At 36.4% G+C, this 16,214-nt stretch overlaps 1 protein-coding gene across 1 annotated transcript in view; it reads right to left on the reverse strand.

The window, feature by feature from the left end:
- Positions 1 to 16,214, reverse strand: part of LRP12 (LDL receptor related protein 12) — a 49,110-nt gene that overhangs the window by 17,034 nt on the left and 15,862 nt on the right. Inside the window, exon 2 of the mRNA XM_075705502.1 lies at positions 3,750 to 3,806. Coding sequence (XP_075561617.1) covers positions 3,750 to 3,806 — 57 coding nt within the window. The remainder of the gene's footprint in view (positions 1 to 3,749; positions 3,807 to 16,214) is intronic.

Consider the following 16,214-nt stretch of genomic DNA (forward strand, 5'->3'; position numbering starts at 1 on the left):
TAATTTCAATTGCGAGTGGCCCTGCAGGCATTTGTCATACAGGTCAGTTATGTCTATAGGAACTTAAAATTACAGGAAAACTGACTAGGTTTGGAATAATTTATTAAAAATATTTTTAAAAGTAAGAAAAAAGCACAATGAGAATTAGAAGAGTGAGGAAAAAAAAAAAGGAGATGAGTTTGTAACAGAGGTAGAAGCACAAATTGAGAAGGTTGCATCGGGGGAAGCAAAGGTACATAGCGATGCATTCCCAAGATGTTTTCAAATCTCATGCTGGTGATAAGATTTCTGGTGGGAACAACTCCCTCCTGCACAACCATTTCTACGTGGGTGTTGTCTCTGCCTACATTCCTCTTGATTCCCCTATATTATTTGGTACAATTCTGCTCATCCATCTCCTACCTGTTTTAAACCCTTTCCTTTGTGAGCCTTTAGTTTAATAACAATCTATTTGCAATTCTGTTTATTACTTTGCCATAACTCTCTTCAGTAGATTGCAATACTGTAATTCAGATTGAAGATGTTTCACAGACTAAAGTGCAAAATAATGGTCAAAAAACTACTGAGAGGATAAGCTGTGCACATGGTTTTCTGGTGTATATGGATTTTCTTGTAGACTTTTTAGACATATGTACAACAGTTTCCTTATTCTCTTCTTGCTGAAATTTGTTCACCGCCCCACATTACAGAATATGACTGTAAACTACCTACAGGATGTTGACTGGTAAACAGAAGAGAGCCAATGAAAACTTTACAGTACAAAATTCAACTTGCAAGTCATAACAAGAAAATAACTGAGAAGCCTATGCAAAAATTCTGTAGCAAGATCTAGAGAAGTAAAGTACCTGTAGTAACAGTGAACAACATGTCAAGGAAAAAAGTCACTTCAGAAAAGCAGGGAGAGGGAGATTAGGGATTTATCTTCACAGTAATGCCAGGAGATTAGTTGAAAAGATAAAAGAATTAGCTTTCAATGTGAACCACAAGATGATAAGGTATGCATTATATTGGACATGGTAAGGACATGAATGCAGCTGGATAAATGATCTGAAGGTGTTTAAAACAGCTTAGAGTAAAAAGAGAATAATGTTGTGATAAAGTCTAAACCATGAATAGGGAGGATAATTATTGCATTTGTAACTCTCAGGAGCCACTGAAAGTCTTATTTGGAGAACTACAGGGGAAGAAGGCATAAGGAATCTTTGCCTCCAGGTCAAGCTGTAAAGCTTTAATTTAAAATGCCCTTTGCTCTGCAACACAGAGACACACTCAGTAAAAAGGAATCACTGTAATTTTTTTTTTCTTTTTAATTGTTGTGACCAAGTGTTTTCACCAGGGTAGAAGTTCTTTAAAATGGGAAAGGGTGGGAGGGTAGAACTGGTTTTGCAGTTGTGACAATTACTGTGCTACATATCCGAAGGACAGACCTGAAAGTGTTTCTCAATTTTTCAGATTTTTAAAGGCATAAACACTTGTTCTCTAGTGATAGTTTATACGTAAGAGACAACATTCCGATATTGCTGTTGGTAGAAAAAACAAGCTCATATATTAGAGGTGTACCTGCAACTTGGCAGATATAATATACAGTAGAAGCATAAATACCAAAGACCACAGAGGTCTGTGCTATTAAAACATAATTTAGTAAGGTAGGTCATGTAGCCTTACAGCAGCAGCATGACAGGAAATCTACCATCAAGACAATCATTTCATTTTAAATCCCTTCTCAGTAGCAACTGTCCAAAAAAATCACTTGCTTGGTTTCAACATCAAGTTAAAGTTGGATTTAGAAAGATTAAAGGCCAGCTGTCTTTGGTTCTATTTTACAGAAACTCTACTTAAAATTTTTCTGATAAATATAAAGCTGTCCAGGTATGCTTGATGAAATAAATATATAATCTTCAAGTTTAAAAACATGTTTGGGAGACCCAGATTGTTTCAAAGGAACACAAAAATCATCTAAATGCATCCTCATCTTCTATATTTGGGCCACACACCTAACATTTAAGACGTACATACAAAGAACTGTAAGGAAAATGCCACTGGGTCTGCCTACACACTTTCTTCAGGTTTTCATTAACAGATCATCCCCATCATCTCAAAATTCTCCAGTGAAGAATCTTCACTTTATACTAAGAAACTTTAAGAGTACGATATTTATTTTTCCCTGGCTGGAAAGCTATTTTAGAACAAAGGACTGCCAGAACTACTATTTTATTTATTTATTTATTTTTAAATGGAAGTCCTCACTGGGTCTTTCTTCTCAGTAGTTAAAGGTCTGTCTACCAGCTGCTGTTATCTTGCATAGAAAGTACATTGTGTTCTCCTCTTCTTGGCACCGTCTATTCAAGCATGCTGGCCAAAGTACTGAAAGCAGAGTCAAAAATTCCATTCACCTCTTGCCCAGCAGATGCTTTTCTGCCTGTATTGAAACCTGTGACATAACTGTTGCAGTAAACAAAGGGGTGAAGGGGTTGTTAAAACATGCCTTGAAAGCTGCATAGCTAGATTTTAGGCTGTGTATCTCAAACAATCCAATTCCAGCAACAAATGTTCCAACAGTGGCAAGTACGTGTGCTGTTATTCATTATTTAGTGTGCCATAAATGTACTATACATAATACTTGCTGCATTACTACTGTTGAAAAGCAACATTCTTCATGATGCAGCACAAGAATGGATAGCAAAGATCTTCTGTAATTAGACTTTTGACAGTCTTTGAGTGGCAAACAATGGAAAGGAAAAAGAATATAGTATGGTGTAACAGAGACCATCCACTGACCATACAACTGTATGCACAGGTAGCAATGTAACATTTGAATCGACCCTGCAAGGGTAACTACAGCAAGATGTGCAAGCTGTTGTCAAAAAGGATGAGTTTTGCATTTTGACTCGTTTTAGGAGAAGGGTATGAAAATCAGTTTGATTACCAGGGATTAGTGGCAGCTTCACTATGGAAAGAATCAGGCTTGTATTCTTCTACCCAATGAAAAGAGTGCTTGTCTCCCCATTTGCACATGTTCTGAGTATCTGTATCACAAAACAGGACCAGCAGCTTAGCGGCACTGCTTAACATCTGAAGAACAAAGACTATGCACTGGCATCGCCTAATGCCTTAACGGACACACAGCCACATCACTGACACAGAACAGTCCCAACCGCGGCTGCTGCCTAGAAGAGGCCTAAGACCGACTTACTGGAAGAGAACGTAGGAACCTTTGAGGAACGTGTGCTGCTTTTATACCCCATATTCTCCCAGCATCTCATCAGTTTCTCAGTTTCACGAGTTCTAAATTTTTTTTTCTTGTATTAAGGAAACTGTGCAGTCAAGTGTACAATAGTTTCAGTTACTGCTTCAATCTAATCAGGTGAAACGCATAACTCCTGGATTAATATTATTTGATAGTAGCAGTGTCCAAAATTACATTTCAATAAATTTCATTTCACAAAAACTTTACTGTGGAAAGAAAATATCAATTCAACTTAAACCAACTTTTCTCTTAGTTCAATGTTTGTATGGAAAAATAATTAAGCAGTCCACTTAGAAAGGCATAATCTGTTCATGAGCATGCAGGTATCAATTTTATCTTATGAGAATTTTTCCATGTTCCAGTTGCTTCATTCCTTATTACATGCTGCAAAAGGCAGTAATAATTTTTATAGCCAAATATCTCTTCATAAGATACCAGGTGGCTTTCAATATTTACTATTTAAGTCATGCATGAAATTTAAACATTACAAAAAATGACTTACCCGTTGACACTCCTGAAATATGCACATTTTCAGAATGTTCTGCAAGAGCACCATTTCCTAAAATTAAACATAATGAATAAGCTAATTTCCAAGATAAAATTTGTAAAAATTCTTCAGATACCCTTTTACAGAACAGAAAGAACAAAACTGAAGTTATTTTAATTAATATTAAACATTAAAGGTCCTACATCCATTTTAGGATAAAACAGAGAAAAACTAGATAAGAAGTTACTATACAAGGAAAATAAAAACCAAGCATTGTTAGCGTACTAGGAACTATTAAATACACTAGAACGTTAAGGAATGAGAGACTTATAGTAGCAAAGAGTTTTGAGAAGCTTCAGGCATTTTAGATAGTAGATTTTGAGTAACTTTGCATCAAATGTTATTTTCTTTTCCAGAAAGGTTTATTTCAGTGCATCTTCCCCATCTCCTCCTGGATCAAGATTTGTAAGTAAATGCTATGCAAATAAAGACATCCGGGGAAGACATCCATCTATTTCATAATGAACTGCAGCCTATACCCTTTATCCACATATAGCCAGGAACGAGTGACCTTCAGAGTAACTCCCCATCAGTGTTCATTAAAACTACGTATACTTGCAAAGATGAACGACGAGACCCAAGCGGTCATCAAGAGACAAAACAGTTATTCCTCCACATCTCACACTACACCTTCTACTCCTCCAAAGTAAAAGAAGTCTGCTAAAGCAAATACATTTGCTGATGGCTGGTAGCCCTGCCACATGATGTGACAGATCAAGTTGTATTTGTGCACATTTCCCCCACTGAACAGCTCTCATTCTCCTCTCCTTTATTCAACATCTTTTCTTTTAACCTTTACAACAAATTTTTAATAAAATCTTCCATGCATTTTGGAGGACAGAGCTACTTTCATAAATGAGCTGCTTTGAACATAGGCAGCGAATCTAAAATTTAAAATACATCACTAAGCAAATTTTAAAACCACGACTCTTAATCCCTCAAAGTTTTGCAATATTGAAGATTTGCCATGTCACACAGATTTTCATACATGTGAAGTCTGTTGTTCTACCAACACTGCAATGTAAGTGTGGTATGTTCGGGTAACAAGAACCTTAAATGCATGAAGAAAACTCAAATTCCTTTTATACCAAGCTTAAAGACTATTGGAGTTGACCTAGAACATGTACACCTAAGCAAGCATCTCAGTGCTCCTCTCCATTGCAGTGATTACAAATAAAATGTTTCAGAAATTGCTCCCAGGGTTGACACCAAATGCACAAAGACATTTTTTTTAAAATTCCACACTGTAACAATTCCCCTCAACATTCAAAAGACAGAAGTATTTTAAAACAAAAGATATAAAGATATTTCAAATACTGCATTAGTGAGCAACTACTTTCCAATTGAACTATTTTCAAAAATAAAATACCTGTAAGTTTTAAAAAGCTATTCTCCAAATAATTTCTGTTTTGCATATAAACTGACATGCTAAGGAACGTTTGCACTCCGATTTCATGTCTTCAGTAACACTTAGCTCTAAATTTACAAAATAAACACCATCTTTGCTGTAAAGTGATTTTACCTGTAACTGATTCCACAGAAGTACATTTCTGATTATCTTGTTTTCTAATATTTCCATCAACATAAGGAAAACGTTAACACATTTCAACGCCTCTTGTTTTAAGCTAAAAATCACTTACTGGTATTTCATCTTTCAAACTGCAGTATGGATTATTCACCGGTTTTGCATTTTCAAAAAGGGGTTATTAGCACATACAACTGTATCTGTAGTTGTTACTGAACACTGAAAATGAGCAGCATGACAAGAGAGAAGGAATTCACAAACATTTAGAAATATGACCCCCTGTGAAACAATTATGTTGAAGACAGTCAATATCTGGGCACTCCATTGATAGCCCCAGAATCTGAATTACAGACAAGCTGCCTATACATAAAGACCAGGAAAACAAAAACCCCAGAATTTTAACTATATGAGTTCTGATAAAAATACAACAACAAAACATTAAAATACTTAAGTGATGGAAAGAAAAGCAATGTGTATAGAAACAAGTGACAAAAACTATATATCAGTAATAATGAGAAGCAAACTAAAATGGGAACTCACATCCAAATCCTACGCACATTGACTTAGAATTAATGGTTTAAATTAAGAAGAAAACTTAAGTCAATATCCAAAAGGGAACACATTAATATTTTCCATTTAAATATGCTTTATGATCTCACAATTAATCTCTTGACATAAAGTGATGTCACATTTATTGTCAAACTAACTGCAGTGATTAGTCAGAAGAAGCAATAATGTGTGATGATGAAGCCTCAACTGAGATCCAAGTACTATAATATCAAAATAAGGTGGGTGTTTTTTTTTAAATTATTTCCTTCCCAATAATCCTTCATTACATGAAAAATGAACCTTAGAAACCTCTCATTTTATTACTTCCTTTTGTATTGGAAACTGTCACTGAAACAGAGTATGTTCAGATGCCATTTAAGCATTACTGACTGCTGACACCTTTATGAAATTTTTAGGCAATGATCCTTATATGATCTCAACAATTATGTCACATGGTTCCATGTAAACTGAGCCCACTAGAATATCAATATATCAGATAACAGATCAGTAATTTCCATTAAGATACAGGAACATAATTATCTTTGAAATTCCTGTTAGTCTGTCTATTTAATAGAGCAGAGAAAAAAATTTTCTTAAGGTCACCAGTAAGCTTTCTTATTTCTTGCTGTTTTAAAGAAATACTTAACTATTCATTCCCATTTGAACCTGAAGTTTAAAACTGAAACAGGTGCCACCTAACAAAACTTGACACAAAGTTTGCCCACATCAGTTACAGGAGCCGGTTAAGTACGTGTGACAGCACAGCGCTGGAAGACACACACCAAGAAGCTCCTGCACAAACCTATTCTGCCTGTGAGAAACCAAGTTTCTTTTTAAAAAACTGACATCTTCCATCACTTTTTTTTTTTTTTGGTGACTTCTTAAAAAAGAAAAAAATCACTGTGTAACCATCTCCTTCACATCCTTTTATAAATACTTATGACAAAACGGACCACTTATTTTAAGTGGTATTAAACAGAAATGTATGTCAACTTTACTCCTGCAGCTTAAGATATGGTCAGCAACTGCATTTAAATTAAAAAATTCAAATGGACAAGGCTCATGATAAAAACAAACATACCACAGTGTCTGTCTTTAAAAAAAAAAAAAAACCCAACCAAAATAGAAAATGGATGCCTACAAAGAGAGAGCTTTTTCTAAACTACCTTGAGTTAAAAGGTACTGTGGTACATAATGAATGCTACATAAGCAGACTGGACAAAATTCCTGTCCACTCTGTACCTTACAAAGAGTGTGCTTAACTTGTTTACACTGCCTCTTGTCAGCTGAAGTCACCTTGCATTAATCTTCACCAAATTTTGCTTCTAACTGACCAAGTATGGACGATGCCAGCAAACTAAGAATCTTATTATACACTTCCATGAACAAACTGGTGCTGCCTTACATATCACCCCACTAAAAAGCCACTTAGCAATGGTCCTCTGATGCCCTAGTCCAAAAATAGCAATATCCTTCTTGATCTAGAGATATGGGAGCTGGAAACATCCATAACTCCTCTAATATTCCAGCATGCTTCCCAGAAATGACCCCTTTTGCTAGCACATTTTATGACAATCCCAGCCAGTGGCCATCCCACCCCTCACCTTCCTGCAAATATCTAAGCACAGCTGTGCAGAAACAAACTCCACCTGAAGACGCCATGTGTCAGGCTGAACTTCAGTCACACTTGCCTGCTGAGTCTGTGGGGAAAAAGTGCAAAGGCTAACTGCCTACCTGTCATACCTACAGTTAATCTAAGGTTAAGACGTTACAGCTCAGAGTGGAGCATGCAGGAGACCAACAGAAAAACAAGTACAACCACCCTCCTCCAGATAAACTAGATGATCTTTAAAAGTCCCTTCCAACTCAAACCATTCTATGATAAAAACATGTATTCAGTATGTAATGCAAAATACTATACTGAATTATTTATATGTGGGTCATATGCAGTTAATGAGCCAAAAAAATTAGGTAGGATCCTCCTCAGTCTTTTGGCTCATCATTTACAACCTCCTCATCTCCTGAACACTTTGCACCTATATTCGTTAAACTACTGTGCATTTAGAATTAAATGCACTAGCTGCAGGGATTTAATGCTGTCACAACAGCAAAGACTACATATCCATAGGTATATGGCCATACTGCTGCCAAACTCTCCTGTACTGTAGAAGGTGTAGTACACAGTAAATTGAGATTATGCAACTGAGGAAAGTGGGGAAAAAAAAAAACCAAACCAAACACTTTCTACAATCTTACATGAACATGAGGGTATGAAATGGACTAGACTTGTTTTTTCATCCTTTATAACCCAAAAAAGTCTCTGAGAATATGGTTTCACCTGTACTTTCTCTTCTATTTGTGCAAAACATGTTCTCCTACCACTGCTAAACTGTATTACAGAAATTCAGACTTTGCCTTCCTCAGAAGACAGGAACAGACCTACACGTGCAACTTCAACATTACAAGAGACAAGGAACTGAAAGTGGAGCAAATAGGAGGGGGAAAAAAAAAAAAAAAGCAGTCTAAGCATTTGAAACTTACCCTCCCAGAACAGTTCATGAAATAAACAGTATTATTGCTACAGGGAATTCTTTAAATTAAGGTGCGGCAGAGCTCAGAGTACACAGTCCACTGAAGCCAGGCAACATTTGTTACATCTCTATATTCAGTAACAAAGCAAAGCAGCAGTGTCATTCTCGGATTCCTACAGAAACCAGTCACAGCCTTTACAGGTGACACCATTTCATTATTTCCTGCCTTCTGATGGCATAGTTTGCAATCACTGCATCCTTCTGATTAGAGATAAGCATGAAATCAAATTAACACGTTTGTGCACCAATATTTACTTGGATTAACTACTCAATATAAGATTCATGATCCACAGTCATCTCATATTTTCATGTCTTTATTGTTCTTTTTTTAAATAGTGCGTTGCATCTTCAACCAGAAGTTTTTGTCCTACACCAAACTGCTGCTTACCTCCCTGATGAAGGGCAACGCATGCTTTGGCATAACTTCATATATTTCCTGACAAAAGGCAATTAAAAAAGCATCATGTGAAGTGACAGTACTGACTTTTAGCCATTAACTGATCAATAATCTCCAGTTTAGCTGAAGAATCTTTGCAAGACTTATGACAAATTTTGTATTATTTATTTTTAAATCAACATTTTGGTGTTAACTAGTTATGTGCAGGTTTTTTTTCCATATTTCCTTAGGGTTAAGTACTGGAGTCATAGGAGTTTCAGGCAGTCATTTGTAAAAGAAAATTAAGCTGTGCAGCAAGATGTAAATTATTCTTCAGGTAAGGGAAGGATTAAATAACCATTTCTTTTACTATAAAATTATACATGCAATAGACAGAAACATTGCGAGAAAGCCTTAGTGCTGTACAGACATCAGTCAGAATTCTCTACTAGAGGCAAGCTGAGCAACAGAGTGACAAGATTTATTCCAAATCCCTATAAACAGAAGAACATCTGCTACAAAGAAGATACAGTAAATGTATCTAAAGTTTCAAACAGTGAAAGCGAATGTTCATGTGAAATGAGAAAGTGTTGTATACTCGAATACTACAATGGCATAATTAATTTCTTTAATTAAGGAAAGAATAAAAATGACTAACAGATGAAACTATACTGAAATAGTGGCTTATTTAAATGTGTTTATGATACAAAAGCAGGAAATAAGCACATAAAATTTCACTGTAAAAACAGATAAAGCACAGAATTTGTTTACAATACTCAATGCTGTTCTTTTATGTAGTACCATTTTTATTTTAGACCAACTGTGATGTAGTTTTATTTAGAAAACTAAGACAAGAGCTAGAGAATCAATTCTGCGATGGAATTTTTATGCAGGTTTAGATTTTTATTCTTACTTTTTACAACAGCCAATATCTACCATTTTGTGCTTAGTAAAATATTTCTTGGGTATAAAACAATGCGTATGGTGCTACTGAAAGTCTGCACTGTATACTTAACTATTGTCCAACACTGCATTTTTGTATCACCCCCTCATTCTTACACTGTCCTTCCCTCCTCACAGAGGGACTTTAAATGACATGTAGCTGCATAATACTTTTGAAAACCTGGTCTTTATTCATCTCTTGGTGAATAAAACACAGCCACAAAGTTTCCAAATCTACATTCACTGTACAGAGCTCAAAGTTAATCAGAACTTGAGTGAACAACAGTGCATACCTTTACTCCTATAATCTCAATAACACTGACTTAAAAATCTCCAAAGAAAAATGTTCTACTTCTTTCACATTCTTTAGCATGGTAACATTATTCCCCCCACCAAAAAAGCCTGTGTCAGTTCTTCAAAAATTGGCTATTAAAACAGATACTCTAAAAATCAAAGTTTACTACATAAATAAATGCTTTGAAGAATGTAAATAGATGTCTTATGACCTGATCATTAAGCTTCTCTGTCAAAACGTAAAATATCCTTTATTCCTGATAATTTTATGGTGCTAACTTGGGATTTGTCTACATTACTATTTTATTTTACTCTACCCTTAATTGGTTTAGTGGTAGACTTGGTAGCATTAGGCTAATGGTTGGACTTGACGATCTTAAAGGTCTTTTCCAACCTAAATGATTCTATGATTCTATGATTTCAGATAAGAAGCATGCTTCTGAATCTTCTGATCTGTTCCACTTCATGTGCTTTGGTTCACATTATGCTGTGGCCTTGGAACCATCAAACTGGACTCCTTTCAGATGACACTAATCTGGAAGACGTGCTCCAGAATGGGTACTCAGTCCTCTGGACCACGTTAGAGCTAGTCCAAAGAAAAACCTTCAGAAATACATACGGTGCAAACATTACATCTTCAGCCTGACTTGTTTTACTCCACAAATCCACTCCTGCCAGGCTGTGGGATGTGCCAACGCAGAGACACCAAGACACCCGCAGCTACCCAACACCAGAAGTGTGCTCTCTGCTCACCACAGCTCCAGTGCTGCCAGGGAGGCTCCACCTCAACCCCAGGTGTAATCTTCAGAGTCACCACAGCAATTCAGTGTGAGCAACACAAGTTCTCTTTCTGCATTCATTAAGGACTGCATACATTATTCACTAATACTACACCAATTGTGAATGCTGTTGCAACACACAAAAGAAAATTTACAAAATTCCATATAAACCATAACGAGATGCCAGCATAACACAGATTCGACATAGATACTGCCAGCCAGATGATGCTGGAGTATCCAAACACAGCCCTCGGCACCACTGCAATATATCAAGTAAACATCTGGAAGATGCTGCAGTCTACAATGTGAGCTCTCGCATTCCCACTCTGTAGGCATGGCTTCTCAGTCACTTTCTACTCTTCCTTCTCCCTTCCACAGGAAGGGACAGCTCTTCCTTACTGCCAAACACACAAAGCAACCAGCAGTTCTGTACTTGGCTGTGTTTAATGCAGCACAAACCTTTTCTTTGGGTGTACAGACTGGAGAGACTCTCACAAGAGAGAAAACAGGAAACACTTTTGAAATAGATCTTTGCACACCAAATTTGCAAGAAAACCTGAGGTTCCTTTATTCTAGGTTGCAAAAGAGAAGCTAGAGTAGTAACTATAGCAACTCTGATTCAATGCTGCAGGTGGAAAAAAACCCCATTTGGTCACACCTGTAAATCCCACAAGACAATTTTTAATTGAGTCTCTTGTCATTAAAATGCAAAATTTTAAATTAATAACTAAACTAACTTAAGAGAAGGATTTTTGTGTGAAAGTTTCAGCAAAAAAACAGTTAAAGCTTCTCAGTTGTTGTTTGAAAAGGTGGGGACAGAAAAGAACCTGACTTCTTTTTATTCTCACTCAAAAATTCCACAAACTATTTATAGACAGCTCTAATATACTTGGCAGCAAGCAGTGGAAATTGGAAATCTAGCAGAGGCACTGGCTCAGCTTCAACAAGATTCCTGATTTTAAGCACATAGTAGTTCTATTCATGTCAAACCCTATACTTCTGCCCGGCCAGGTATAAAGGAAGTTACTTGACTGACCATTGCCTGCAAGTTGTACATGTACTCAGGTAGTAATCTAGTGCAGCATTTTGGATTAGACAGAGAGTAGAAAAAAACAATTACTAAAACCAATTAAACAGTTCAAACAGTGAATACAGTCTTCTAAATTACAGCTAAATCTCAACTAACTTAAAAAAAAAAAAGGTAATCAGAAGAAAAGGGAGTAGAACAGAAACTGTGGGGGGGGGGGGGGGGGGAGGGGGGGGGGGGGCAAGAAAGACTCTACTGCCTACCCAGTGCTAAATGAACTATCTCCTTTATAAGGCTTAGGTGCCTGTTCTTAACATATTAGACCCTATCATGAATGCAAACCTAACAATTTGCCCTCCTACTTGAAAACATTCTACTGACATATTACTTACAAACCTAGAAAAAGGCAAAATTTCTAGTTATTTTCAACAGCTATGTTTAAAATAATAAAACTCTATTATTTTAACAAAGGACTGTTCTGAGCCTTTATACATGTTCAACTGCCATAATTGTTTTTTTCTTCCGAAATTCCATTTCAGATACTAAAAGTATTTCACATTTGAGAAGTGCCAGACTAGGGGAAAATTTCGATGTGTGGGCCGCACAGTGCTTACACAGTAGGAGGAAGAGCATTTCAGATTTGATTCATACTCTTCACATGCTTCGTACTTTTATCTACTACAGTTTCTTTAAATCTTTTTTGCAATAAAAAACCTGGTTTTGCTCCATGCAGGCTTAGATTGATTTCCTACCTTAATTCCTTATAACTACAGGAACAAATAGCAGTAGGCAACCGTCTACACAGAGGTGATATACTATATTTAAAAAAAAACCCAAACAATGAACAACAAACAAAACCCCAAAATTTACTGATAGAGGCCTGAAATCTTCTGGCTGACTGAAGTTAGATGGTAAAAGCATGTCTTCAGGTCATATATTCTTAAGATACAAGACTGCTGGTTACCCCATTTTCTTCAAATTATTTGATTCCATTCCATCTTGAAAAAGTGCTAACAGAAGAAACGAAATCAGTATTCATAAACTAATAGCTGCAGCCATCATAAACCTATTATAAGCTTGCAGAAATGAAAATGTTATCTGCTATTACTCCATGAATCCCTACCAGGAACCCTCAAAACATCCAAGCTTCTGGTTCCAGATGACAGCATGACTCGGACTTACAACTGATTTTTTTGTCCAAAAAAGACTTAAGTAGTGTGGGAGTACTTGAGATTAGGTAGTGGGGGAGAATCACGAGGATTTTTGAAAAGAAGGAAAACACTGCTCCACCGCTGCATCTTTATTATGGAGCCTACATCTCATGTGACCAACAATTCAAAACAGAAGAGAAAAAGAAAAACACTAGTCATGTTATAAAGGAAAAGAAAAAAAAAAAGAAAAAATAATCATCGCCTAAGATACATCCAGATAATAATGGTTTCAAAATCCAGAAAGCTCGTTTGATTCATAAAATAAAATTATAGAATCTTTGTTTTTTAAGTCTTTATTCAACAGAAGGGCTAAGATGTTACAATTCAGGCAGAAATCCAGGACAATATTTCATACTTCTGACAGCAGCAAAAGCAGGCAATTGAAAAATCTAATCATAATTTCCAGATTTGCTAGATTCTTTCTGGAACATTGGCATGAGCAAACCAGGGAATACTGGAGTCAAAAGTATATATCCCCTGAGCTTCAACTCTGCCTTCATGAAGGTAACAACAATAAATAAGAATTAACTGCAAAGCATCCCAGCTGCGTTTACGGTAATGATATAACTGAATTGAATGCAAGCCGTTTACTGGAAAGGGTGGTGAAGCAGCAGTATATTTACATACACATTTTACACATACATCAAATATAAAAATCATAAAACCACAGCATGTTTATTGCATCTAGGAAAAATACCCTCATTTGAAAGATAAAACTGTTTCCTTCCCTTCTCACTACTTACTACTAGAAATAAAACTTTGATTTTGACAACCTTTTATACACTTTAATGTGTTTTGGTTTCTTTCTGATAGAATTAAAAAGCACTGCAGAGTTCCCAAGAAAACTTGTTTTCTTTAATTTACAAAAAGAGTTCACAGAAACCACAGACCTTGCAAATACTTGTGCAGACTTGTTTATGCAAAGTCTGGCGACCGGAGTTTTTAGACCCCTAGCACCCACTCAGACTGAAACTGAACTTACACAAAATGTCATGCACTCTGCCCAGCTATCTTCCAGTAATACAGGACAGAGTCTCCATCCCTTATTAATGCTTCACTGAACTAATTAAAGTGTAGAAGTAACCTTGCACAATGTAACTCAGCATGCTACCATTCATACGGACTGCAACACCACAGTAAAAAGCACAGCCAAAGGAGGGAAGAACTCCTAAGGCAACACACTTCTTGCCTGTGCCTTCAACATCTGTAAAACAAAGCTTTTTGTTAATCTCAAGCAAACACCCACATGCAAAATTAATTTCATTATTTACTATGAATAATTTGATCTGCTCTAGTTATAGCAGATAGAAGTAGAGATGTCACTGAGTTTTGAGGGAACCACAACATGTAGGTGCTTCCATTCTCACTATCAAAAAGATATTCAATCCACATAGCTCTTTCTCTACTGTTATTTGTTAGCTTCAAAATCTCCATCACCAAGATAGCAAAGGCTATTAATTAACTACACTAATTTTCTAGACTTGCCTAAACTATGCTGTTTATTAAATATCCTCAGGACTTAGGAAGAATAAGAGATGAACCTGCTATAACTTGCCAGTCATAACATACTGCATTCCTCAAAATGCACCATGAATTGCTTCTATTCAAAAAAGACAGACATTAATAGAAGACAGATTGCCTGCAAGATGAAATTGATTTTGCTCAGATTAATAACTTCTTTAATTAAGAATCAGATCTTAAAATAACCAAGGCATACTCCTGGTATGAACATGTGTGCACACATGCTTGCATGAGTATGCTCAGCACCCATGTAAGAATTGTGTGCGTGGCAGCCTTGCTACTTTTACATTCTTTTGTTCAAATTAGTTTCATCAAAGCAAACAAATGATAAGAGAAATATCCAGTAAAATTTATAATCCAGTAAAACTTACTTTCTCTCCAGTGTTTTATGCAAGACCTGCGTACACTTCAAGAAAACTCTGCTACAGCTACTGCATCGATTCAAGTCATTGATTCTAAAATAGGAAACTTCAGGAAGCTCCATGGATATTTTAAAAAGTCTAGAAGTAGTCTATATGCATTTATATAATTAAGAAACAATAGAGAAACAGGTGCGAATCTCTAAGACCCAAATTAGTATTCCTTTCCCTTTCTTTGGAAAGCAGATTTTTTTTTTCCCCCCCTTTCCATGTTATCTGCTATTAATCCTGTGATTCTTGTCCTGCAAGAATGATGCTGGTGCAGTACCTTGCACGTTAGCATTACACCTGTAAGAGTTTTACACCTTATGTTTCAGACACTATGCAGTGTCTTAAATATAAATTTGCAAAAAGTTTAGTCTTCTTTACTTGGCTCATGATACCTGTAAAACACAGTAACATACTACTGCATTTTTGCATAACAGCACAAATAAGCATTTATCATGATTATAGGTTTATTGTGTCAGTAACTGTACAAACAAGAAAAACAACTCTTGCTCCACAGAGCTCACTGCTTTGTGAAATCTGTATATGTTACACTTTTTCAGGTAAAGGAAAGGACAATAAAAAAGCACAATATATAAAACAATTTGAAATCCCAGCCCACCAGGTCCCAAAACATAATCGGATGGCAGTGCTTTACAGGAACCACAGCAAAGTCAAGAGGGTTTGAAGAAAGCAAATATGATGGTTTTGTGTTTCCCATGGACAGATCTACCCAGGCGGTGGGAAGCACAAAGGAAAGAATGGATAAACTTGAGAAATGTTAATAAGTGATAAAGCTACCAGTACTAAAGCACTATTGCAGATCAACAGGATAGTAAATCCAAATGAAACAGACCTTTGACTTAACAGCTATCCTGTGCTAACGTTCTTCATTGTGCAGCACCTTCCATCTCTCCCCCAAATCACTCAGAACAAAGTTCAAAATTCTGAATGCCAAAGGTAAAGGCTTGTCCGTCTCCCAAAGTGGAAACTTCAGGAAGCATTTGGGAAAGTCTGAATTACATTAATTGTGCCAGAGATAGCTAGAGAGACAGGAGAGCTTATGTGAAAACAGTTGCAAAACAGTCATTGCAACGTAGGATCATAGAATGCTTTGGGTTGGAAGGGACCTTTAGAGGTCACCTAGCCCAACCCCCCTGCAGTGAGCAGGGACAGCTTTAACCAGATCAGGGTGCTCAGA

Source organism: Pelecanus crispus, chromosome 2 (genome assembly GCF_030463565.1).
Source record: "Pelecanus crispus isolate bPelCri1 chromosome 2, bPelCri1.pri, whole genome shotgun sequence".
Classification (NCBI taxonomy): Eukaryota; Metazoa; Chordata; class Aves; order Pelecaniformes; family Pelecanidae; genus Pelecanus; species Pelecanus crispus.